General features: G+C 53.0%; 1 protein-coding gene across 1 annotated transcript in view; it reads right to left on the bottom strand.

Annotated features, from left to right (window-relative positions):
* Nucleotides 1–1141: 1141 nt before the first annotated feature.
* The window catches only part of PREX1 (phosphatidylinositol-3,4,5-trisphosphate dependent Rac exchange factor 1), a 177323-nt gene continuing 151584 nt past the window's right edge, over nt 1142–26880 (bottom strand). Inside the window, exons 23-40 of the mRNA XM_066234538.1 lie at nt 26651–26812; nt 25751–25961; nt 25033–25309; nt 20757–20963; nt 19325–19413; nt 17986–18068; nt 17736–17826; nt 15849–15977; nt 14193–14234; nt 12932–13152; nt 10057–10156; nt 7862–8005; nt 7651–7765; nt 6171–6237; nt 4959–5131; nt 4517–4619; nt 4178–4245; nt 1142–2797 (exon numbers count right to left, since the gene is read on the bottom strand). Coding sequence (XP_066090635.1) covers nt 2755–2797; nt 4178–4245; nt 4517–4619; nt 4959–5131; nt 6171–6237; nt 7651–7765; nt 7862–8005; nt 10057–10156; nt 12932–13152; nt 14193–14234; nt 15849–15977; nt 17736–17826; nt 17986–18068; nt 19325–19413; nt 20757–20963; nt 25033–25309; nt 25751–25961; nt 26651–26812 — 2325 coding nt within the window. The 3' untranslated portion in view covers nt 1142–2754. The remainder of the gene's footprint in view (nt 2798–4177; nt 4246–4516; nt 4620–4958; nt 5132–6170; nt 6238–7650; nt 7766–7861; nt 8006–10056; nt 10157–12931; nt 13153–14192; nt 14235–15848; nt 15978–17735; nt 17827–17985; nt 18069–19324; nt 19414–20756; nt 20964–25032; nt 25310–25750; nt 25962–26650; nt 26813–26880) is intronic.

Below are 26880 nucleotides of genomic sequence, written 5' to 3'. Positions count from 1 at the left end.
CAGATAATTCTAAATAATCGGTCCTTCACGGCGCCGAGAGCCCACCAGGCTCTCGCTCTCACCGATCACGACACTGAGTCTTAGACACCTGCCACTGAAGGACATGAGGCTCTATCTGGGAGAGACCCCGTCTGGGCCTGGAGAGGATGAGTTCTGGGACGGGTTCGTTCGGAAGGAAAAGAGATTTAAAAAGAATGGGCTCTCGTATGAAATGGCAGGACTGGTGTGGGCATCGTGGCTCAGGGGGGCCCCGAGGGTGGCCATAACAGTGTGGGTGCCTTTAAGAGGAGTCTTTCACAGACGTCAGTGCTTCTCAAAGTGTGGCAAAGGAGGGAAAGAAAATGAGGGGAGAGGGCAAAGGAGGACAGAGGGTAAGAGGGGGAGAGGAGAGGATGGGCAGGCAGGGAGGAGGGAAGGCAGGCAGACAGAAGACAGCCGAGCAAGGCTGGTCAAATTCCAACCAGGGACTGAGATTGCCCCGGCAGGGCAGACGGACCCAGACAGCTTCCTCAAGATGGCCCCGGCCTGGCAGGTGAGAACCAGCTCACAGCCCGGGACCTAGACAACAGGTCCAGGTGTGCACGCAGCGTCTGTGCCAGCGTGAATCCTGATTGGCCAAGAACCAGCCCCACCACGTGTTGAGCATTTGGAACTCCCATTCCAGCCCTGATCCCAGAGCCCACACCCGAATGGGCCTTGCAGGTTGGGGCGGAGTGATTTCCCTTGGGCCTACCCTGACCGGGCACACGTAAGACCAGGAACTCTGGCATGACACTCAGGAAGAGGTGGGGAATATCTGGGAAAATAGCCACATTCTTCCACCATCGCAGTGAAATGGGAGGTCAGAATCAGGATAAAGGTGACATACAATATAAAGACCATTATTTCCCTGGTACACCTGAGGCACAGACCTACAGTGAAATCCTGGGTGGTCCTCACCACTCCTCTGCGAGGGAAAATACATATTACTCCCATTTGACAGAAGGAAACTGAGGCTCAGAGGAGTAACATCGCTGACTGGGGGTCACTGGCTCAACAGCCCGCCTGCGAGTCTTCCGGCCGCAGCGCCTTCCATCGTGAGGCTGGCCACACCACCCCCATGCCACCAAGGTCGACCCCAAAGGAATCATAGATCAAGATGTTTGTATTATAAACTGACTTTTAATAATAATAAAAAATCTATCATGACTTTAATGAGGAGAATCTGTACATTTTAAAGTAAACCAGTGCACGGAGCCTTGCCCGCAGGAGCCCGCCTCGGTTCCCCCCATGGGGCGGAAGCGGGTCCTCATTGTATCAGCGTCACCAGCGTCCCACAAGCAGCCCGCCTCTTGCAGTCCATTGCTCAGGAAGATGGCCCCAGGGGCACCTGATCTCACCACCAGCCAAGGGCAGAGAGTCATCCCCTCTTCTGCCTCAGCCGCGACATTTCCCTGCCTGCTTATCGGAGTACAGGAGCTGGAGGGGGACAAACCGCAGAGGGGTCCTCCTGGGGGTCCCTGTGCCCAGAAGGTGGCAGGTTGGCTTCCTGTCTCTCTGGCTGGCTGTGAGGTCCTAAACACCCTGCTCTGAGCTCACATCAAAAAAATAAATTATGGAAGCCACCACCCAGGGTTTCCAGGTGGCCGTCCTACCTGCAGGACACACACCTGTGTGGGACAGCTTCTCAAATGGGTGGTCCAACCCCCTGCAGTCCTTAGACCCGGCCCAGTTACCTCGCAAACCCTTACAGCCAGTCATTCAGAGAGATCAATGTAATTTATTCTAATACTGACCGACTGCTGGGGGACCGGGCGTGGCTGGGAAGAGGCACCCTAGTTCACACCTGTAAGTGATACATTATGGCTCTAATATGTAAAAAGATAAAATACTGACATTTTTTTGAATTTTCAATAATTTAGTTTTTCTTTTTCTTTTTTTTTTCTTTTTTAGTAGAACTGGAAAAACCTGTCAAATACTACCTGATGTTGGTCCCCTGTTAGACAATATTATACCTTTCTTTGAAATTTAAAATGTCAAATATATAATCACACAATCTGGGGGGGGGGGGGGAGTCTCAACAACACCAACAACATAAAACTCCAAAATAGATCATAGAGATTTCACGCCACATAAATAAAGTCAGAGCAAATCTGGTGCCCAGGGCTCATGGCTCAAGTTCCGATGGCGGTGCTGTCGGAAGCTGGTGTGGCTTTTGAGTGTCCTCCTGGTAACAGGTGTCGTGCCCTGTCCCTCTGTCTTTCCTGGCAGAGGCCTGCTTTTCTGAGTCCACCGAGCAGGTTAGTAGAGGGTTAGGCGTGAGCTGGACGCTAGGTGAGGAGGCGGAGGAGGTGGGGACACGTGTCACCTGGAATGTAGAGACTTCGAAGGAAACCAGGGGTTTCAAAAGTGCAGGTTGAGCGTCCCCAGGGAGCGGAGTCTGGCAGCCCTCAGCTGCAGTGCCTGCGACTTCTCCCACGTTCCAGGGGACTTGGGGGCCGGAGCCCTGGCCCTGGCTGCACGCATCAGCTCTGTGGGGCCCCAGCACCTCTCGGTTTTCTGGCAGAAGTACGGAGAACGTGCCGGTTCCGGGCCGCTCAGCCAGCTGGTCCGCGTGGGGGCACTGCCTGTCCTCGCAGGAGGTGACGGAGAAGGCCAGGCAGGTCCCAGAGCGGGCGGGAGTGGAGGCCTTCGGCTGGTGCGGTCCAGCATGACCCCCATGTCCTCCCAAGTCCCAGCTCCGAGGACGCGGCCAAGCACCACACATCTCAGTGTTCAGAGGTCTCCGTCCACGGGCGGCTGGCAGAGGCGGTAGAGCCTGGTGGGTGGAGGTGATGAGGGTGAGGCCAGGTCGGGGCGAGCTGGGGCCTGTCACTAATACTACTTCAATTTTTATCTGAACAGGTAATCCATGCCCCGAAAACAAAACTCAGTAGATAGTAACAAAAACGCTGTGTGAAAAACACTGATGCGGCCCACACTCCCCCTGGCTGCCCCGTCCCCTCCCCACAGGCAGGCTCTGCGTGTCCGTGTTAAGACGCGTGTCTGCATATGTTTACATGTGTAGGGGGTAGGGTGTACATTTTTCCTCACTAATGGTGGCAAACTAGTCAGAGCGCTGTCGCCCCCAAGTTTTTTCACTTAATATAATCTTGGGGGCCTCTCCCTGCAGCACAAAGACTGCCTCTTAACGTCAGCTGAGTTTCGTCATCAAGTAGGAAGGAACCACTAACGGGGTTCCAGGCAGGAGAGGCAGACCTGACGACATAGGGGACAGAAAGGAGCGAGGGCGCTGGCAGAGACGAGCCAGAGAAGCAAGGTGGTGCAGCGACTACGAGCTCGGCCCCCAGGCCTAGCCACTGCCACTTACTAGCTGTGTGACCTCGGACAAGATACTTAACCTCTCTGTGCCTCAGTGGCCCCAGCTGCCAACTGGGGGTAACAACAGTATCCTGCTCGCAGGGTTATTGAGTTAATATAGGTACAGAGACTCAAACAGTGCCTGGAGTGGGGTAAGTTAACAGGTGATAGTATCTGAAAGCAATGATTGGTGACAGACAGTAAGGCCTCGCGGAAGCTGCTGCAGTCACCAGCACCACTTCCTGGCTTTGACCACGTCCTGTGGTTAAGTGAGAGCTGCTGAGGTGAATGCAGAAACGCTACCTCTCTCATAACCTCCTGTGAGTCGAACCCTTTCAAGTCAAGTTATTTCAAAATTGCCGGCAGATGACAGAAACTGGGCCAGCAGGGATGGAGAGAGAAGAGGGACTAAGATGAGTTACTACCGGGACAGGGGGCAGGCAGCACAGGGTACCACGAGCCAGGCTGAAATCAGCATGGAGCTCTGATGGGGTCTGGGAGGCCGGAAGCAGCTGAGGGACTGAGGGGCTAACCGCCGGGCAGCAGAGAAGGGGGGGCTGCACCAAATCCTTGCCCGAGGCTCCTGCTGGGGGGCCCTGTCTCATCGTCCCAAAGTGGGAGCCCTCTGGCCTCTAAAAATCTCAATGTATTTGTCACCTTCTGAAGTGAGGTCCCCATAAATGAGAGGTAAAGCCCCATATGACTACCAGGGGGTGTGCCTAAGGTGAGGCCAGGAGTTTGATGCCAGCCTGGTCCAGGTCTTCCAGGAGAGGAGGGGAGGTGAAGGGGGAGGGGGGGAAGGGGAGCTGAGGGGAGGGGAGAAGGAACAGGCACTCACCGTGGTGCACCCTGGGGCATCTGATCCTTGACCCGAAGGTTCTTGGCCAGAATCTCCACCCTGGGGCCCTGGGAAGAAAGAGCTGTGAGGCTGGGACCGCCCCTGCACAGAGTTCAGGGCACTTGAGCAAGCCCGTGTGGGGTGCAGTGGGGAAAGGGTAGGTAATAGACCTCAGAAGCAGGAATCTTGGGCCCCTCCAGGTGGGGAGAAGGGCCACATCTGGGGCTGATGACCACCGAGTCCCCGGAAGGCCCTTCATCCTGCCCCTGCTGAGCGCTCGGCATGCCCTCAGCCCAGGAACCGCAGGCCAGGACGCCCTGCAGCCTGGCGACGCCTCACCTGCTTCCGCATGATGTCCGTGGCCTGCATGATGCACTTGGGCAGCAGCCCGTGGCTCCGCGCCAGGATGGCCGCCTGCTCCAGGGAGACGCTCAGGGTGCTCCTGTGGGGGAGCGGAGGGGACATGAGGGACTTCCTGCTCCACCGCAGGAGGCCTCTGAAACCCCAACCCTGGTGGCCTGGGGCTCTTGGCCTCATATCCTCTGCTCCCCGAGACTGCCTGCGAGACTGCCGCTGCCTCAGGGTCAAGAACTGCCCCCTCCCCCCAGATGTCTTCCCTCTGGAGGACCCCCCACCCTGCAACATTCTTCCTCTTGGCAGCCAACACGCCACACAGTCAGCCTCTGACTGCCCCCTCTGTGCCGCTCTAACACGTGAGCGTCACACAGCAGGCCCTCTGCCTCTGGTTCTCAGGGACCCCCAGGGCCCGGCCCCAGCTCACCTCTGCATGCCGGTGCCACACATGGCGATCTGGCAAGCCCCCAGGCGGTAGCAGAGCTCCGAGGAGATGGGGATGAGCCCAGCACCCAAGCTCCCAGCGGCACTAGGCTTGGGGTGGACGAAGGACTTCATGAGACGGCAGAGCTCATCCAGGGCGTTGATGGGCCGTATCAGCTGTGAGGTGCACACACACGCACACACACACAGACACACCCGGACAGTCAGGAAGCAGCCCCCACCCAGCCTTCCACCCATCAACTCCCTCCAGTCCAGCTCAGTTACTGCACCCACCCTCCCCCTGGCTCCCCTCACAGAGAGTTACAGCCCAATTAACCTTCCCAAACCCCTGCTCAAGGACCATCTGTGGCTCCCCACTGCCCCACAAGCTGGCACTCAGTGCTCACGATGTATTTCAGGCCTAACCTTCTGATCTCATCTCTGCACCTGCTCAGGTGAGCCCCCAACTAAGCCTGAATGACATGCCCTCTCCTGTCCTCTCCGACCTGTCGCGTCCAGCTCAAGCCGCACCTCCCAGGGAAGAGCCCTCTGTCTGTCCCAGCTCCCTCAACTGCCTTGTGCAGGCACAAAATGCTGGTCTGCCCATTCTTTCTGGGTCATCTGGAGATTCTGCCAGCCAGACCAGAAACCCCCAGAGGGCCATGCCCACTTCTCTCAGCACCCCAGCCTCACAGTCCCAAGGCCAGTACCTCCAAACCAGCCCGCCTCAGCCTGGGAAATGAGCAACAGGCCCGGAGCACGGGTCCTCGGAAAGCCAACTGTGACACGTGGGACCGTGGGCCCTGGACAACCAGATCTCTGCATTTCTGAGAAAAAGCTAGAAGCCTCCTCTACACAGGAAATCTTTCGATTTTTAAACGTTGGCAACAAACTTGAAATGAGCAAACAAAAGAAACACTGCACGGCCACGTCGGGCTTCAGCCTCAGAGAAACGGTGAGATACGCAGGGAGGCGAGGGAACCAGTGAAATAGGTCACCAAAGGGATTCCAAAGCACTGGGGAGGAAGCTGGAATTCCTAGAATGGGGAGGGAGTTATCCCAGGAGACTTCCTGGAGGAGGGGCTGCCGAGGTCTCAGGGCTGCTCTGCTGGGATTCTAGCAGGGTGCCACCCGGAACCCTGACAGCTGAACTTTTACCCAAGAGCCCTGAGCCCTAGCCAAGCTCTACTATAGTGTGACGTAAGGGTGGACACACCTGGTCAATCTTCACCGCCGTGGTGCTGGCATCCGTGGGCAGGTTAGATCGTTCCAGGTAAAACGCCCTAAGAAAGAAAGAGAGGCTTGGGGGGCTGCCATGCCCACAGCCCGTGCAGCCTCCGCCCACTGCAGCTGCAGCCCGTCAGCCCTCCAACAACTCTCAGAGAGAAACCAGTGGAAGCGCCGTGCACAGCTTCCCACACCCACAGTCAGCTGTTCTTCCAACAGCCTGGGAAGTGGGGGGGAAGGGGGCCTCTTAGGCACCCCTCAAATGCCACCTGTCTCTCACTGTCCGTCCCGATCAGCAGATCAGCACCTGACCCCCCAACGCTCTTTCTCCCCTTGTCCTGCATCCCTGTCCTCTGTATACTCTCACCACTGGATCCATTACTTTGCTCTTTGTCATTGGTTTATTGTTCATCACCCCCTATAGAACAGAACTTGGCCAACTTTTTCTATAAAGGGCTATACAGTCAATATTTTAGGCTGTAGGGGCCAGTCGCTATGGAGAACCTACTCAGCTTAGCCACTATCACACAAGAACAGCCATAGAAAATCCATTCATCAATGTACATGACTGTGTGCTAATAAAACTTTATTGACAAAACGAAGTGGGCCAGAAAACTGCTGCTCTAGAATCTACGCTCCATGAAGAGGAGGCTTTATTGGTCACTGCTGACTGCCAAGCAAGCACCCAGAACAGAACCTGGCCCACATGTGCTGAATGAAGGAAGAAAGGAAGGAATGAATGATTAGAGATGCAACATTTTAAATACTCAACGGACCAGCACAGCAGACTGATGGCATCAATCAATCCAAAGAGATGCCAGTTTTAATTACAAAGCTAGGTGTTTTCCCTGAAAGCATCAGCCTCCATTTCTAAACGGTAAAGCCGGGCCCCAAAATGGTGAAGCCCTTACCCACCCCCTGGAACTCTGGTCTCCTGACCCCTCGGCCTGCCTTCTGCATGGAGGGAGAAGGTGAGGAGGGAGAGCCAGGGTGAGGGCAGTGGTGGGGTGAGGGAGCTGCTTCCCTGGGTCTGAGCCTTCCTCCTGATGAATGGGACCCCTGCTCCCTCCATTTCTCTCAGTGGGTCTCCTCTGCGTAGGGCCAAGGCCCCGGGGGGCCGCACCCCATCCTCACAGGCTCAGGAATCCGACCAGTCCCCACCCCCACATAAAATGAAACAGGCAGCTTATCTGAGCTGGAAGGACCTGCTGTGAAGCCAAACAGACCCATTTCCAAGCTCAGTTCGACCACCATCTAGCTGTGTGGCTTTGGGCATGGTTTCCAACCCTGACTGTTGTGAGAATCTGATGCAGATGTACAGGCAGAGGGCCTGGCACACAGTAGGTGCTCAAGGAAAGGCATTCTGCTCACTCCCATGCTGGGGGGCTCTCTGGTATCTTACATGCTAATACCCAGTCCCTGCAGTACTGTCCAGATTCCTGTCCCCAATATGTAACCCAGGCGGGTACCTGAGTTTGCGGTAATACTGCTGAACCTTCTCCAGGGACTGGGCGTTGATCTCCTGCTGCAAGTCTTCTGCCGCCTGGCTGCCTGGAGAAGGCGGCCCCTCCACATTCTCTAGGGCTGTGAAGGAAGAAGAGGAAGGGCAGGTGGCAGGGTCCCGGTGTGCTCAGACCCTTGGTTACCCCCTGCGGGCCCCCCTCGCACCCCGCAGCTCACCCTTCGTGAAGAGCACGGTGTGCAGCCTCAGGCTGGCCCCGCTCTCCAGCCGGGAGGGCAGCTTGGAGAAGTGGTAGCTGTCGAGGTAGAAGATGACCTTCAGCGCCTGCCGGCTGCCCTCAATGTGGTAGAAGACATTGGTGTCTGTGGGAGGACACGGTGGGGCAGAGGGGGTTACCAGCAAGGCTTAGGGGGACCCTGCCTCACCTGCCTCAGGGCAGCTGCAGACCTTCCTCCAGGCCTCCACTGTGGCATCCTGGGACCCCCTGTCCTCCCCACCCGAGGGTAGCCTCAGACTCCCCTGTCTGAGCCCCAAGGTAGTACCGTGGGACATGCAGGTCCCCAGTAGCATTCTGGGACCCCCTGTCCTCCCCACCCCAGAGGGGTAGCCTCAGACTCCCCTGTCTGAGCCCCAAGGTAGTACCGTGGGACATGCAGGTCCCCAGTAGCATTCTGGGACCCCCTGTCCTCCCCACCCCAGAGGGGTAGCCTTAGAATTCCTTGCCTCCAACCTTCAGGGTGGCATCCTGGGTCATCTGCCTGCCTCTACCAGGGCAGTGGCTTTAGGCCTCCCTGCCCTCCCGCCCTCTGGGGTCCTCCCACTCTTAGAAGAGCAGCCTCTGACCTCCCTTTTTCCCTCTTTCAACAGGTCCCAGCTCCCACTGCTTAATCTTGAATCTGACACCGATTCTGCCCAGCTGGGGGGTTGTCAGTGTCTGTCTTCAGAGCCTCACCAGTGCTCCCTGTAGCCCAGGGCTTTCACTTGCCAAATGCTGCCCTCAAACAGGACCTACACTTATTTACACCCACAGGGAAGAGTCAACGGTAGGCGTGGCACTACCACCCCACCCAGCACCCCTGGCAGACATCACTAATCAATCACTAGTTCTCCCTAAGTCCAACTTAGCCTACTGATTGGCAGCCACTGACCCTCAATTCCAATTGGTACCTGAAACAAAATCTATTGTCCCTCTAGACTCTCACACATTCTCAATATGGTAATATCATCCCCAAAAAGGTGGAAATTGGTTCTTGAGGGGATGGCCAAAAAAAACCTTAATCTTTTTATGTATAAAGCATAGATACCCATATGGTACATAAACAGATATATAGTATATCCACGGTATTAAAATTTAATAGGGGTGCAGCAATTAGGAAAAATCTATCCAAACAGACTCCTTGTGGAAGTGATAATAAAAAAAAAGTTGTAAAAATTGAGAATCACTGATCTAGATCAGTGGTTCTCAAACCAGTGTGCTTCCGAGTCGCTGGGTGGCTTGTCAACACAGATTTACGGACTCAATTTCCAGTTTCAGGTTCCCGTCTGGTGTGGGGCCTGAGGGTCTGCCTTTCTAACAAGGTCCCAGGAGCTGCTAGCCCAAGGACCACCCACAGAGAACCATAGCTCTCGACCCCAGTGCTGCTCCTCAGTTCTGGCTGTGCATCTAACTCACCTAGAAAGCTTTTCTAGAATCCCAAGGCGCAGGATCCAACCCACAGAGTGAATCTGACCTGCCAGGGCTGGGGCTGGGGCTGGGGCTGGGGCTGGGGCTGGGGCTGGGGCTGGGGCTGGGGCTGGGGCTGGGGCACCGGTATCTTTGAAAAGCTAAATGATCCCAGTGCAGCCAAGGCTGAGACCCGCTGGGTTAGCCTGTGGGCTCGAGAAGGGCAGGAGCCGTGGCCGTGTTTCTCCACTGCGGCCCCATGACTGACAACTGTGCCTGACACATGTTACATGCTCATAATTATGGGTGTGTGGACGGCTGGAGAATGAGTGGATGAGCGGATGGGTAGGTGGGATGGTAAAGGGATGAATGAATAAGTAGATGGACGAATGGATGGATGAATGGCGGGCAGGTAGAAGGAAGAGTGGGAGGAAGGGAGAGAGGAAGAAAATTATGCTATAAATTCTCAGAAAATCTTAACAAGTCTTCACCTCAGTAATGGATATCTCTCGAAATTTCAGTAAGAACTGGGTACTGGTTGTTGTTCCCTTTTAAGAGCTTTTGGAGACAACTGGGTTTTATGCAAAAAGAGACCTTCTTTTTTCCATGTATGTTGGGAGCATGGGGTTTGAAAGCACTGGGTCCTAAGTCAACCTTGGGCAGTTGGTTTGGTGGCAGAGTGGCCCCCAACACAGTTCCTTCCATCCCAGAACCCCGATTCTCATGGTGGAGGTGGGAGGAATCACTCACTGGCCACGTAGTTCTCGTCCAGCTGCTTAAAGGAGAAGGTGACATTGTCCAGCTCCGAGAGGGTCACCCAGATGTCCTCCAGCATGGTCCGCTCCTCCTTCTGCAGGAGGAAGACAGGGTGGAGGAGTCTCAGATGCCACCCCTAGGGTCTCACGTCAAGATGCTGTGACTCAGCTCTAGTCGACACACCGGCTGTGGGCTACCGCTCGTGAGGTGCTGCGCCGGGCTCTCCGGGGACGGTATGAAACCATGTTTGCTTGTCCTGCGTGTCCCAAGCTCAGAACCCAGCTCTGCTCTAATGCGCTGGGTGGCCCTCTCACCTGGACCATCCCAGTAATCCAACTCAACTGCCTCAAACCTAACAAGCCCAAAAAAGTCCTTACTTTCTCCCTACCCCCTCCAGTAGACCCCATCCCGGCAAAGCACACCAGCACCAGCCAAGCCCCAGAGCTTTCGCTTGAAGGACTTCTTCTTGACTTCTCTCTCCCCTCACCCTACACATGGCCCATCACCAGATCCTGATGGGCTGACCTCCAAAACGTACCCCAGATCCATCCACCTCCCTCAACCCTCCTCGCCACCCAAGACAAGACCCCATCGTCTCTCCAGGAGGACCACACAGCCTCTTCACAGGTCTCCCCATGCCCTGCTTTCCCCTGAACAGGGGGCACCAGGGACAGAAACGAGATGCAAAGAGAAGGGCAGCTGAGGGGTTACCAAGCCTAGAGTCGGACTCCCGGGCTTCCCCTGGGACTACATGGTATCTTTGGAAAGCTCAACTCAACTTACATTACTCACCTCAAAGCCTCCGAACCCTGCCTCTGCTTGCAGAATAAAGTCCTAGGCCCTGCAGATGTGGCCCTCTGACCTCCTCCCCCAGTCCCCTGGCCTGCTCCCCTAAGACCACACTGGCCTTGTTCAGGACCTTTGCACCTGCTGTTCCCTCTGCCCAGCCCACTCTTCCTCAGACCATTTACCTGGCGGGCTGTCTTGATACTCAGTTCTCAGCTCAAACGTCATCCCTCTGTCACCTCCTCAGAGAGGCCCTCTCTGACCATTTAAATCCGAAGAAACTCAATCACCTTCTGAGTCTTCTGCATAACTCCCCTCCTTCCATCTCTCCTCCCACTTCCTTCCTTCTTTCCTTCTTCCCAATCCGCTTCCCCTCATGAGAAAGTGAGCTCCAGACAGCATGCAGCCCCCAGCTCAGAGCCTGGCACATCGTGGTGACCGCTGAATTAACGCAGTGGGCCTCGGGGTCCTCATCTAAGAATAGAAGGTGAGGGCTCCAGGACCCACGTGGCATTTTTCAGGTAACAGGTGAGAGCGCATCTCCTGTCAGGTGGCGCCTGTGTGCAAAATTGGCCACCAGATGGCGCACCAAAGCCATGCTTTCCTAACAGCACCTGTGGCTTTCAGCCCTGCCGAGAAAATGTCTAAAGAGGCTCAGTGTCTAGGGAGGCTCAGGGCTGTAGAGGTGGGGAAGTTCCAGTCTGGACACTCGGGGTGCAGGAACAGACAGCTCACAGCAATGCTGCAGGCTTCATTTCTGAGGGATATCGGCTCTGGGCCCCCATACCACTAAATGAGTCCTTGGTTCTGTCCCCTGGGGACCAGCAGAGGGACCCGCCCTGATTCTGAGCCCTGAGGATGGTGGGACGGTGGGATCAGAGATAAAGATGATGTGCAGAGAAAGCAGGCCAGCCTAGAGGTTAGTGGGCCTAGAATCAGACTCTTAGAGTGCAAACCTGGCTGCCTGGGTCAATGTTCTCATCCTTAAAATGTGGTTTTAAAAAAAAATCTGCCTCGGGGCTGCTGCAGGACTAACTGAGATTCTGTCTGTACCGAGGAATTTCACCTGGATTATTACAAAAGCCTCCTCACTGGCCTCCCAGCTTCTGCCCCTTCCCCCACAGACTCCCCCATCCAGGAGCATGAGAGATCCTTTCAGTGTCAAAGTCAGATCCCATCCCTCCACTGCTCAATACCCTCCCATGGCTCACGCCCACTCAGCCTGATGGCCAAAGTCCTGTGAGACCCCGCACACTCTGACCTCCCCATCAATTCTCAAGACTCACCACCCCTACCTAGCTCATTCTGCTCCAGCACAGGGGCATCTTGTTGTTTCTCTAACACAGCCTCAGGGCCTTTGCACCTGCTATCCTCTCTGCCTGAAAGGCTCCTCCTAATAATCTCATGGCTCACTCCTTCCCCTCCTTCCATTCCTAGGTCAGATGTCACCTTCTTAATAAGGCCCCCACTGGCGACCTTATAGAAATTTCAATTGCTGACATCTTACCTTTCCCTTTCCCCTCGCCTGCTTAATTTTTCTCTTTAGCTCTTATCACTATATACAGGTTTTTCCAGTGTGACATTACTGACACGTAGGGCCAGATAATTCTCTGGGGGTGAGGAGGGAGCAAGAGGAACAGGTGGGGCCATCTTGTGCATTGTAAGATGTTTAGCAGCATCCCTGGCCTCTATACACTAGAGATACAATGTTGCCCATTCCTCAGATGCTTTAGAATGATATATAGATACTCTATATCTCCCCTCCCCTCGTTGTGACAACCTAAAATGTCTCCAGACATTGCCAAGTGTCCCCTGGGAGGTAAAACTTCCCTGGTGGAGAACCACTGGTCTGCATCACTTGCTTTACTGATTTATGTCTGTCTCTTCCCACAAGGATTTAAGATCCCTGAGTACAACTCCGTGCTTTGCCCACAGTTGGGTTTCCAGGGCCTCTAACAGTGGCACATGGTATGTGCTCAATAAACAGCTGCTGAATGAATGAGGGGCGTGACAGCCTGAGTGAGTAAGTAAGAGCTCTCCCGCCCAGGCTCCTGGGGCACCTGACCCTCTTCCCCTCACTCACCACAGCGGTCGGCGACAGCAGGGACTGGCAGTGCAGGAGGACGCCGGTGGCCGCCACCTGCTCCAGCCACTTGCGGCTGGCATCCCGGCTGCTCTCCTCGTACTCGCCGTTGTTGTTGTAGCGGTAGCTGAGGGCCGCCAGGAGCTGCTCAGAGAAGGTGCACACGGCGGCCACCAGGGCCTGGCAGAAGATGGTGTCCCTCCGCAGCTGCAGCTCGGTGTCTGGAGGGTGGGGAGGAGCTCGCTGGGCAGGGGCTCCTGTGGCAGCAGCCCCGAACTCCAAAGCCCCTGCCTAGAACCAACCCCCTGGCACCAGCGGGCCACCCTCTGGGGCCAGCTTGCCAAAAAATCAATCCCAGCCACCAAAGACAACCCCACAAAAACCATGCTCCAAAAGCAGGCCAGTTTGCTGAAAAACTCAACTCTTCTGATGACCCATCTGCCTTTAGGTTTTCCTAAGGCTCTCCCCAAACCCCTACTCCACTGTTTCTCCATTAGGGGATTTCTTGACCTTAACTGGCTGGGTGACAATGACGCTGAACATTTCTGTCAAGCTCCATGCTTTAAGAAATACAGTTTACCATTTTCTCTATTTTTAAGAAGTGTGCCTTTTTCCTGCCTACCCCCTTCCTTGCCCCTGCTCTTGACACAGTTTGCAGAACTGGCTAATTTTGGGTCCCAATTTTCTGGACAGGATTAATTTTGATGAGTGGCTCTGGCCAGTTGGTTTTCAGTGACCAATTCTGTCCTAGATCCTACTGTAGCTGCCCCTTGGCACAGGATTTCTGGAGAGAGGTGAGGGACAGAGAACCCCCCCCCCCCATCATCCCCGGTCCACTGCCTGCCCGTGCCTCCTCCCCACTGTCTGCTGGGTACCAAGTCCCAGGCAGGGCCGAGGACTCGACTGGCAAAGACCCTCCCCAGTCATCAGACCTCTGTCCCCTGTCCTCGTCAAGATCTGCCCAGGCCTGGCAGGTGGTAAGACACAGGGCTCCTGACTCCGGGGCCCTGACTCTTGTCCCTAATCTCAAGAGGAGGAAGCAAGGGAGGTCTAAGTAGGTCTTGGTGGTGCAAGAGGCCACAATGTCACATCCCCCCGCCCTTTGTGCAGGCCCCAATCCACGGGATCGGGGGACATCCGCCTCGGCCAGCAGAAAAGCCCTTTCCAGGGCTGCGGCCACGAGCACCTGCCACCAGGATGGCCTCTCTGGGATCCCCCTGGACGTGTGCCAGTCAGACAGCCACTGCTTCAAAGCCCTCACCTGTGCACTTCAACAAGGCCAGGAGCAGCTGGTTCTTCCCATCTGGAAGGAGAAGGAGAGAGAAAAGGATGGGCCGAGAGGAGTCAGCACAGGACTCAAGCAGAACTGGGTTCCCTGCAGCCCAAGCTCCAAACCCGGTGCAGCGAAGCTCTGGAGATGTACAGCTGTTTTAAAGAAGCTCTGATTGCACACTGGATGCATTCCAGAAACCCCCCACTTCCAGGGGGTGGAACTCCAACTGTTAGCTGCACCCCAACTATTTACATTATTGATTATTTCACCAGAGACTGAAACCAGCGCCTCCAACCCCTGGACCAGAGCCCCCAGCCCACACCTTGTACACGCATGTGGGCACATGGTTATAGGTACATGTACTCACAGGTGCATGTACACTCACGCAAGTACTCAAGCACGTATGCACGTTCCACACAGCCACAGCCCTGCACATGCACAGACAAAGCCGAGACGCTCCCAACACAGGCCTCACATTCTGGTCTCTTTGCTTCCAAAAATGTCTCTTAGGCCCAAAGAGGCTTAAGAGAAAAACCTGAAATGGCTATGAAGCTTTGCACCTCCTGCTGTCCTGAGCAAATGTCTCACTGGTCTAGGAGTCCCAGAGTTAAATGCTGCCAGGGGCCAGGCAAGTAACGTGAGATGTGGGAGGCAGACACCGGGAAGCAGAGCGTGCTGGGGACCGTGGTGAACTGGAAGTCACCCCTCTCCCATCCAAGACAGCAGCTGCCACTCATCTGCACCCAAGTGTGACTGTGGGACTGCCGGCCTGTTAGTGCCAGACTGCCCAACCGTTCAAGAGTAGCCAGAAACCCAGATTTTTTTTTTTTTTTTCATTTTTCTGAAGCTGGAAACGGAGAGACAGTCAGACAGACTCCCGCACGCGCCCGACCGGGATCCACCCGGCACGCCCACCAGGGGCGGTGCTCTGCCCCCCAGGGGGCGATGCTCTGCCCATCCTGGGCGTCGCCATATTGCGACCAGAGCCACTCTAGCGCCTGAGGCAGAGGCCACAGAGCCATGCCCAGCGCCCGGGCCATCTTTGCTCCAATGGAGCCTTGGCTGCGGGAGGGGAAGAGAGAGACAGAGAGGAAAGCGCGGCGGAGGGGTGGAGAAGCAAATGGGCGCTTCTCCTGTGTGCCCTGGCCGGGAATCGAACCCGGGTCCTCCGCACGCTAGGCCGACACTCTACTGCTGAGCCAACCGGCCAGGGCAGAAACCCAGATTTTTATGTGACAGCTCAGATAATAAACACTAGCTGTCAATTCACTTTTTTTTTTATGCTATAGCATCAAAACCTAGCTGTGAACCCAAGTCTTGTGACCTTGATAATAAACAAAAGGAAGTGAATTAAATCCACAATTTCTGAAGCGGAGAAGGAGTAAGTTGAGAGCCCTCTCAGCCTCCTGGCTCTGCCAGGAAGCCCCCAGCACCCAAAATCAGCAGTGTCTTAATCAACTGTGTACAGTCCCAGGGCCCCGCCCTAGCAAGGCACTCAGCTGAGAAGGGGCAGTGGCTCTTCTCACACTCCCGAGCATGGAGAGGTGGGGACACGGAGATGGACCCACTCCTGATCCTTCCATGTCCCACATTAAGACCCAATAGCCATGAAATACCCATGTTACCCTTCCCTGCCCAACTGACCTTCCACGTATTTCTGAATATTGTCCACAAGGGTCTTGATGGAGTTTGGGAGGTTCCAGGGGTCCTCCTGGATGCTGATCTGGATCAAGCTCCGGCCACGAATTGTGCACTCTTCCTTCTGTTTGAACTCTGGGGCAGGAAAGTGACATGAGGGCAGGAAAGGGACAGAGGTAGCTTTGGAGATAGTGGCACAAAGGCCTATGCCCCATCACCAGATTCCAAGGCTCAGAATCTGAGATCAAGGATGCCGGCAAAACTCTGGGGTACTGTACTGTCTGGTCCAGGAAGGGTGAATACATGGTGAGTGTGCTACTGATTCATAGTACCACGCCCACAGCAGACATCACTCAACAATCTCAGCACTCCTTCCTGCCAGTCTGAGGCATGACTCCTCACAACTGAAACCGATCCAGTGCAGACATTACAAATCAATCGCTGCACTCTTCTCCTAAGCCTGGACTTAGTCACAGAAGGATTCTCAGGTACTACCTCCTCATAGCCACACCAGTCAAGTTGGCACATGAGTGATAACCTAGGCTAACCTTTTCCCTGTACAGAGGAGGAAGCCCAGGCACAGAATGGGAAGGTATCTTGCCTAAAGTCACACAGCTGGGCAGTAACACAGCTGGGAATTGACCCTGGCCCCGGCAGGACCATTCAAAGGCCAAGCAGACACAGGTCCCTGTCTCTTCTACAACCTCCCAGGTCTCTGAGATACTTGTGGTCCTGGGTCCTCTGGGTTTGACGTTTCTGCTTTCTGAGGTCCAATCCTGGAAGAGCTGATCCTCAGACAGCAGGAGGGGCAGCTAAGCCAGAGCACCCCAACTCTCCACTTCCTGCCCTTATTGAGGAGCAACTGCCTGTTTCTAGTCCTATTTCCTGCACCCAGCTGGGAGCTCCTTGAGGTCGGGGCAGTGTCACATTCTTCTTAGGGTCCCCCAGTGCCCAGCAAAAACTGGTTCCTGGAAAGTCTTTACTGGGTGGGGAGATGCACGGATGGACAGATGGGTGGCTGGGTAGATGGGTCAGTGGGTAGATGGGTAAATGGGAGGAAAGGTAGGTAAAAGGACACATATAGCAATTCTTTTCCTCTCATTCACTCCAAGAAGAAAGTCTCAATTTGGTGCTGGTAAATCCTTAACAATTCTTTAACGACTGATCCCTCTCATGAAGCAAGAACAAAGCATTTCTGGGCAGGCAACAGCCCGGACCACGGTATAACGACTGTTTATAATTGACTTTATCATGTTCATCGTTACTTGACGACAGGTTAGACAGGTTTTCCACATATAGGGAGTTTAATAAGTTCCTTTCAAAATTAATTTTTTTAAAAGGGAGACACTTTTACAAAAAAAGGTCAATAATAATGCAGGCAGTAAATGAATATGGTTTCTAAAAATGGGAAGCGTAGGTAGACTCTGTGAATGTGGGTAAAGGGAAGGGGGTCTGAGGGTTCTGAGGTCTGGCGAATATCCTCCAGCCCCTCCCTCGTGTTACAGATGGGCAGACAGAGGCCCAGAGTGGCCCAGGACCGGCCCAGGAGGCCATGAGTGTTTTCTGTGAAGAGCCAGCTAGAATTGTTTAAGGCTTTGCAGGGCATGTGGTCTCTGTCATGTATTCTTTGTCTTATTTTGTTTTTACTACTTATAAATGGGGGAAAAATCATTCTCAGGTCATAGTCTATACACAACCAGGCTATGGCTGGCGTTGGTCCAGGGGCTGAACTTGCTGACCCCTGGACGAGCCCATAGCCGCCAGGTAGGAGAGGGGCACAGCTGAGAGAGTGAGCCCATGACGGGCCCCCACACATGCTCCCCATGGTCGGCTGCCTCCACGCTGGGTGCTGAATGTCATCCCTGGACCCACAGAGGGCGCTGCTGTGCTCACCTTGCAAGCTGTGGTCCATGGGGAAATGCTTGGTCTCTTCAAAAGCCCTGCTCATGACTGGCCCCTTGAGGAGTGTGTGGATGGAGTCCACCTGGCCGGCAGGAAGCTAGGGATTAGTGTGGTCCTTGGGCCCACCAGGTTGCAGGTACCCATGATTCCCAGCCCCTGCCCCAGCTCCTGGTTTATGGGTTCTCACCAGGGTTGATGGAAGGAACCCAAGTCAGGCCAGGGGCAGGAACAAAGGTCCTACCTGGTTAAAGAGGTGTTCCAGGCAGCCGTGAAGCTTGTCCTGCTTGTCTGATGGAATCCGCATGTCACAGGGCAGCTCGTCCCCTGGCAGAGGGAAGAAGCCACAAGCCATCAACAAATAATTTCTGTCCCATCTCACACCCTCCCAACCTCTTTCCCAAGAAGGCAATGCAGCTACAGAGCTCCAAAATCCACAGAGGATTTGGAGTCGGACAGACCCAGATCTCGGCTGTGTGACACTAGGCAAATCTCTTGACCTCTCTGAACCTCAGTTTCATCTTCATCTACAAAGTGGGCAATGGGAACTAAAACATTACACAAGTGTATGTCATCATTATTATTTCTGAGCCTGCAAATGAGGAGACTGCAAGCCAGAGAAAAGGAACTGGACCTGAGTCTCTGGACCCCTGACCCAGCTGTTTCAGTTCAATCAGCGGCCACATGTGAGCTCCGTCCTAAGATCTCTCCAGGGACGGTTTTTATAGCTAATATCTTGTGTGATGAAATATTTATCTAAAGTTTGATCTTCTTTTTCTTCTGTTACATTGAAAAAAAAATTAAAATTAAATTTTTATGCCCAGACTACCCCTGGAAGTTCACACAAGGCAGCTGTGTGAGTGGGAGCTTGGGAACTGGGAGACGAGGTTACACGGGTGGGAAGGAGGCTTGTCACCACCCGCCCTCTCGTGCCTTTTCAATTAGGAACCACGTGATTGTATGACCTGTTCACAAAATAAAATTTCTAGAAGCTGAAATCATTGAAACTAAATTGAAAACAAATTTCAATCTTCCAGAAGAAGTTATTAAGTAGAGTATAAGCTAATTTATAGAACACTATTTATGTTTATCCACCCACATGTCCATCTGTACAAAATTATGTGTTCACTGATGGTCTCCAAATGTAACCGATGGTCATTTCTGGGGGTTCTGACTTATTTTCATGTACTTTTTTTGAACTTTTCTGTGTCGTCTGATTCTTTGGTTTGAGCACATGTCACTGTCACAGAAACTATCAGGTCACCCTATCTTAGCGATGTCAGAGCAACTCGTCACAATCTCTAACTGCATCGTGTACGTTTTCATTTGTTCCGTGTCCGCGACACTCGCGGAGGCTGTTGGCTCCTGGAGGGCCAGGACTTTTGTTTCATTCACTGTTGTGGCCCCAGCACAAAATAGGTGCTCAATAAAATGTGCTGAATGAGTGAATGAAAGACACTACCATACTATGTAACGTAATACAAAATAATACGGCACAGAGTATCATAAAATAAAAATATACAAAACAGAACAAAACCTTGCTGGGGGGACCCCTGTCCCTGAGCACGAGCCACGGCACTCACCAGACCCCATCTCGTCGCTGCCCAGGTAGGAGCTGTTACTTCTCACACTGGTGTAGGACAGGACGGAGTCCCGGTTACTGTTACACTCGCTGCAAAGGGGCAGAGGGGAAGACAGGGGTCACCTTCCAGCTCACACTCTCTGGACCCAGCATCCAGAACCCACATTCTGGACAAAACCCTTAGCTCTTAGGGGGGACAACTGACCCAGAGAGAGTGTTGCGGGCCGAAAACCAGTGCCAGAGATGGGGAAGGTTGTCCTGGGTGGTTTTCTGATGGTGGAGAAACATTTCTAGGCCCTGGCACAAAAACCCAGGAACAGTAGGAGGGCAGTAGATTGCTTTCATTCGGTGTAAACCTCTGTCACTCTCCCTCGCGGGACAGTGTGGACACGAGTGCCCATGCCACACTCAACCACACGGCTCCATATTCTGTCTCCGCAGACTGGCTGGGAACCTCAGGAGAACAGGAACTCTATCCTCTTAGCTTGTGTCTCGGGAGCTCAGAAGGTGTGGGGGTCGAAAACCACAATCCTGAGATTCCTCCCTTCACCTTTTTGACTATTAAGAAAGTAAATCAGAGGACCCAAAAATGTATGAATGAAAACCCAGAGATGGAAAATTTTTGCACTGTGGACACAAGGCACTGGGAACACAGTCCCCAGTTAGCCCGAAACCTGGTTATACAAAAACCAAACCAGAAAATTGGAACAGTCAGACCCTCGGAGGCTGCAGAAGCACAAATACTGGGAGGCCTGGACTAAAGGTCTTTCTCGTCGAATTTCGATCAGTTCTGTATTCTGCTCACAAACAACTGAAGCGTCCTCTAAGGTTCTACTCTAACCACACGGCCACATGTTACATCCCTTTCACTGGAGCCCACGGTGCTTGTTTATTTGTGGTAAAGACTTCCATTTACCCACCGTATGGTTTATTACAGGAAATTGAGTTTTTAGTCCATTTAACCCACTAATTAGGACTTCACTGATCTTGTTATAATTAGCTTAACCAGTAGAAAAACACTTCGGATCCTCTCGGAGTTAGAAGAAAAAAAAATTGTCTTCCTCCTCAGATCAAGTAAAAATAGTGTTTTGTTGCTGAAAACCATGTAAGTTTTAAGACCCACCACAGACCCTGCCTTTCTGGTTGACCACATTTCTCCAGCGTGTGCAGTGGAGCCGGAGCAGAGAGGATGGGGGTGTCCACAAGGGGACAGACCCTGAAACATCAGCCTCGGGGCGGGGGAGCTGAGGAGGCATGGGGGTGGCTCTGGGGCTTAGATAACCCCCAGCACCATCGGGTTTAGCAACAGTGCCCCATCCCACTGCTTCCTGGGAAATATCCCTCTAAGTCTGACTTTCCCATGGGCCAGTGGCCTCCACTGTCTCCCTGGCCATCCATGTCAAACCCCACACGACGCCCACAGCTGGCCCCACCTGTAGGAGTCACGGTAGCTCATGGTGTCATGACCCGAGTCCTCCTGATCCTCCTCAGACACCTTGAAGCACACTTTCTTGATGCCCCCGTGGTCGGTCCTGTCCATCTCGCTCTCTTCGCTGACCAGTGGGGAGGACGAGACCTCTTCAGCCAAGGGCGGATCGCAAGACCCACCCGAGGTGGGCTCCGTGATAGTAGACAGCAGCCTGTGGGAGCAAAGAACTTAAACTTAAAGGCACATGATGGTGGCTTCCATGGCCTCCACGGAGGCTCCAGGCAAGGCCCTGACCTCGGGCCTCACCTTTGACCCTAACAGAGGGAGCCACCAAATACTTTGTGTACCATTCCCGGAAATCCCACCAGCATCTCTACAGGAGCACATACACTGTCCCTCCTGTTCGAGGACACAGAACACAACTGGGAAACTTGTCTGGAAAGGCCCAGAGAGCACATCTTTTCAGCTTTGTAGGCCATACGCTCTTAGTTAAAACTATGCAACTTTGGCCCTGGCCAGTTAGCTCAGCTGGTTAAAGCATCATCCCGAAACACCAGGTTGAGGGTTTGATAACCAGTCAGAGCACATATGGAAAGTGACCGATAAAAGCACAACTAAGTGAAACAGCAAATAAATGCCTCTCTCTCTCATTCTCTTCCTCTCCCCCACCCCCTCTCTCTGTCTCTCTAAAATCAATCAATCAATAAAACAAACTACTCAACTTGGCCACATGCATGTGAAAGCACCACAGACAATATGAAAACAAATGAGTATGGTTGGGTTCCAATAAAACTTTATTTTAAAAATACTAAGCAGTGGGCAGGATTTGGTCCATAGGCCATAGTCTGTCAACTCATGGCATAGAGCAGGGGTCTCAAACTCGCGGCCCGCCGAACAATTTTGTGTGGCCCGCAGACTAATCCATGAAGTTCAAAATATTTTGGATAAAATTAAGTAAGCCTAGGGGCCTACTTGTATTTTTCATTTCTCTAGCATCCTAGCTAGATATTAGCTTAGTTAACAGCAGTTGTGATGCAAACTACAGTTTCTGGTCGTTTTGTGACACTGAGTAAACTGCATGTACGATTGTGCTTGTTGTACTGATTTTTTTTTGTTTTCAACTGCAGTGAGAAAAGTGTTGTGTAACAGTTGCCTTTTGTAGACCTAGTGCGGCCCGCCGAACGGCTGTGATCTTGCTCTGCGGCCCACATGCTGAGTTGAGTTTGAGACCCCTGGCATAGAGTATTATGAAGGGTCAACTGCATAGGTTTTTAAGACAGACCCTAGGTTCAAAACCCGATGTTGCCACTTCCTAGCTTAGAGACCTACAGCAAATTGTTGACCCTCTCTGAGATCTAGTCTCCTCATCTGTACAGTGGAATATGTCAGTATCTATGTTCTAGGCTGGTACGAAAATTAAGGAAGTTAAAATATGTAAGTGCTTATATGAGTGTCTGGTACCTTGCCAGTGATCAATAAACCCTGGCTGATATAATCCTATTACATCTCAATGAGGTCAGTATTATGATCAGCTAACAGATGAGGAAATTAAGGGACCTGCCCAAGGTCACACAGCTAATAAGTAGCAGAGCCAGGATTCAAACCTAGACCTCACAGGTCCAGATCCAACTTTTTTATTTCCACCATGGATAGCTTCCATTACACACAGAAGTAGCAGGAACAGTGCAAAGAACGCCGCCAGGTTCCCGGCAGCTGGCTCCAACAATGGCCACTCAGGGGCCACTTCTGCTTCCTCAATCTTTCCTGTCATTTTCTCTTTTTCTGGAATATTTAACACATTATCTAAGATATCATCAATTTCCCCTATAAACACTTCCATGTGGGTCTAGCCCATAAAGACTGTCTTTTAAAGCAATGGTCCTCAGCTGGGGTGATTTACCACCCACCCACCCCCAAAGGAAGCAATGAGAAATTTAGCAAATTTCCTGAAGGGCAAACATTTACCAATGTCCAGAGGCATTTTTAGCTGCCACACTGAAGAGGGGTGGGAGTGGGGGAACTATTGGCACGCAATAAATAGAGACCAGGATGTTATAAAACATCTTATCATGCCCAGGACAGCCCCACCACAAAGAATTATCCAGCTCAAATGTCAATAGTGTCAAGGCTGAGAGATACTCTTTTAAACCTAACCAGACTGCTATTACCATACCTAACAAAATTAATACTTCCTCAATATCACCTAGTATCCAGTCCATGTTCAAATGTCCCTGATGGTCTCAAAAGTGTCTTTTCACAGAGAGTGTATTAGAAACAGAACTCCAGCCAGGTCCAGACACTGCACGAGGCCGATGTGTTTCTCAAGTCTCTTCTCTAACAGGTCCTCCTCCTCCTCCTCCTCCTCCTCCTTCTCCTCCTCCTCCTCTTCCTCCTCCTCCTCCTCCTTCTTCTCCTCCTCCTTCTCCTCCTCCTCCTCCTTCTCCTCCTCCACCTCCTTCTCCTCCTCCTCCTCCTCCTCCTTCTCTTTCTCCTCCTCCTCCTCTTCCTCCTCCTCCTTCTCCTCCTCCTTCTCCTCCTCCTCCTCCTTCTCTTTCTCCTCCTCCTCCTCTTCCTCCTTCTCCTCCTCCTCTTCCTCCTCCTCCTCCTTCTCCTCCTCCTCCTCTTCCTCCTCCCCTTCTCCTCCTCCTCCTCTTCCTCCTCCTCCTCCTCCTCCTTCTCTTTCTCCTCCTCCTCCTCCTCCTTCTCTTTCTCCTCCTCCCCCTTCTCCTTCTCCTCCTCCTCTTCCTCCTCCCCCTTCTCCTTCTCCTCCTCCTCTTCCTCCTCCCCCTTCTCCTTCTCCTCCTCCTCTTCCTCCTCCCCCTTCTCCTTCTCCTCCTCTTCCTCCTCCTCCTTCTCTTTCTCCTCCTCCTCCTCTTCCTCCTTCTCCTCCTCCTCCTTCTCCTCCTCCTCCTCCCCCTTCTCCTTCTCCTCCTCCTCTTCCTCCTCCCCCTTCTCCTTCTCCTCCTCCTCTTCCTCCTCCCCCTTCTCCTCCTCTTCCTCCTCCTCTTCCTTCTCCTCCTCCTCCTTCTCCTCCTCCTCTTCCTTCTCCTCCTCCTCCTTCTCCTCCTCCTCTTCCTTCTCCTCCTCCTTCTCCTCCTCCTCCTCCTCTTCCTCCTCCCCCTTCTCCTTCTCCTCCTCCTCCTTCTCCTCCTCCTCTTCCTTCTCCTCCTCCTCCTCCCCCTTCTCCTTCTCCTCCTCCTCCTCCTCCTTCTCCTCCTCCTCCTTCTCCTCCTCCTCCTCTTCCTCCTCCTCCTCTTCCTTCTTTCTCCTCCTCCTCCTCTTCCTCCTCCCCCTTCTCCTTCTCCTCCTCCTCTTCCTCCTCCTCCTCCTCCTCCTCTTCCTCCTCCTCCTCCTCTTCCTCCTCCTCCTTCTCCTCCTCCTCCTCCTTCCTGTACCTGCTCCCCCTCCCAACCTCCATCAGTAATTTGTTAAAGAAACTGGGTCACCTGTCCTCTAGAATCGCCCTCCCTCTGGATTTGGCCAACTGTGTCCCTGAGATGCCATGTCACCGTCCTCTATCCCTGATATCCTACAGCTGAGCAGTGAGTGAGACCTGGAGCTTTGACTAGAAAATGATGCCGTTTCTGTTGGCAAGGACACTTCGTAGGTGGTGCTGTGTGTGTGTCCTGTCTCATTATACCAAAAGGGACATCATGTCCTGCCACCTTTCTTTCTGTTAAAATGATCAAGCCCCCCAAATCTTTCGCCAACTAGTTTTAGCCTCTACTGATGGTTGCTGCCTATGTCCATCACTTCACTAAAGCAGTGGTTCTCAATCAGGAGTGATTTTACCTGTCACCTAGGGCAGTGGTCCCCAACCCCCGGGCCATGGACTGGTACAGGTCCATGGGCCATTTGGTACTGGTCCACAGAGAAAGAATAAATAACTTACATTATTTACATTTTATTATGTTTAAGTCTAAACGATGTTTTATTTTTTAAAAATGACCAGATTCCCTCTGTTACATCCGTCTAAGACTCACTCTTGACACTTGTCTCGGTCACGTGATACATTTATCCATCCCACCCTAAAGGCCGGTCAGTGAAAATATTTTCTCACATTAAACCAGTCTGTGGCCCAAAAAAGGTTGGGGACCACTGACCTAAGGGGTATTTGGCAATGTCTGAAGATGCTTTGTTTGTCACAGTTGGGAAACAAGGATGCTACTGGCATCTGGGGATACTGACTAATAGCCTATGATGGACAGGACAGACCCTCACTACAAAGAATCCTAACTCTATCACACCTCCTCCGCTTCCCTCTTGGGGCCAAGGCTCACCTGTTGATCTGGGTGACATACTGCTTCATCTCCTTCAGGGCTACATCCAGTTTGGTAAAGAGCTGCAGGTAGGCATCCTGGATCTCACGGTCCTCCTGCTTGAGGAGAAAGCTCAGGCCCCGGTCCTCCAGGCCCAGGGCCCCATTGGCTGGCCCAAAGCTGCTGTCATGGGGACCTAGGCATTGAGGGTCCCCATCTATAGCAGGCAGGCACTTCCAGGAGGGGGCAGCCATGGTGGTGATGCAGTGCTGGGTATAGGACATAGGGTTCAGGTGGCCTACATGGAGAGAGGGAGAGCACATTTGGAAACAGGGCCCGGACACCCACACCCTCTTGGACAGAGGTAGATAAATTCATGGCTAGGATCTCAACGAATGAGAAAATTTCCCCTTTTAAATATCATTTTAATCTAGTAGATTACTTCAAGAATAAAATTTCAATTTCGTGATAATATGCCTTTAACTACTGTGATCTTTTTCCTGCCTGGAATGCAGACACGATGACTGTTGCTCCAGCAGCCATTCTATACCACGAGGCATCCTTCAGGATGAAAGCTACATAGAGGGATGATGGTAGAGAAAGACAGAAGCCTAGATCCCTGATGACTGTGAAGCCAGTAGTCCAGCCCTGGACCGCTGGCCTCCGGACATGTGTCTGTCTCAGTATCTGTCGGGTGAGATCCAAACCCAAATTCTCACACCCACATGCAGTCAGTTACCTTGCTCTGGGTCAAGGCCAATGAGGGAGGGTTTGCGACCAAAGCGAATGCTGAAGGACCTGCCGATGGAGGGCGTGGTCTTGGGGTAAGACACTTCCATGAGGTTGATGTGGCAGTTGGTGGGGCAGAAGTCCAGGCCACACAGCGGATGTGGTTCCAGGGGTGCTTGTTTGAAGGGTGGGCTGACCCTGCTCTTCAGCTGCGCTGCAAACTGACAAAGGTGGGGGACACACAGGTCATGATTCAGGACTCTGGGAATTTTGGCCCACACCCCGCACCCTCTTTATCCTGGCCTAGGCCAGACATTCCCAATTGGACAAAATGAATAGCTCCAATGGGACAGTGGATTCCCCTACACTGCCCTTCACTGGACCTGGACTTCAGGGAGAGTCTGCAGCAATCCGAGGCCTCTGAGTACCTCTCCATACTCACTTCTAACAGAGAGCTGCACACACGAGCTGCCCTTGAGGAGTCATCTCTCCCCAGCCCAGAGTCCACGAGGCTCAGGGAAGGCTGCCTCCCCGTCCCTGCAGGGACCGGTGCAGGACTAGGCAAGGGACCCAAGCCAAGCCAATAAGAGCTCTCATCGAGCTCCTTTTCTACTGGCACTGCTAAAATAAAGCTGGAGCTTCTGGGGATCATTTCCTCACCCCGTGAGAAAGGCCTGCCTGAGAGCGAAGCCAAGATGGGGAAACAAAGTCAGGAGAAGGCGGGAAGGCCACGTTCTCGTGACAGTGATATCTGTTTGTGCACCTGGATACAATCAGGCCTGAAGTCCACCCCTGGACTTTTCAGTGATATAAACCAACAGATTCTCCTGTTTGACTAAGCTAAGTTGGGGTGGATTTTGATATTTATAGCAAAAATAGCCCAGGCTAAAACCCTGTAGGGTAAAGGTACCTCCTGGTAGCAGGCAATCCTCTGGCCGATGCTCTCCAGCTTGGTGTCGCAGATGTTACGAAACTCAAAATGGGACATGGTCTTGATGTTGTTACTCAGAGCCATGAGCCGCCCACAGTTCTGCACGAAGACACTGTCGTCGGCGGCAAAGGCCTCGAGGATCTGCGGGAACAGTAACGACAACTGAGCACATACATACTCTGAGCCAAGGGTGGGGTTTAAGCAATTCA

The sequence above is a fragment of the Saccopteryx bilineata genome, chromosome 6, assembly GCF_036850765.1.
Source record: "Saccopteryx bilineata isolate mSacBil1 chromosome 6, mSacBil1_pri_phased_curated, whole genome shotgun sequence".
Taxonomy (NCBI): Eukaryota; Metazoa; Chordata; class Mammalia; order Chiroptera; family Emballonuridae; genus Saccopteryx; species Saccopteryx bilineata.
This window is presented reverse-complemented; position numbering and strand designations above follow the sequence as displayed.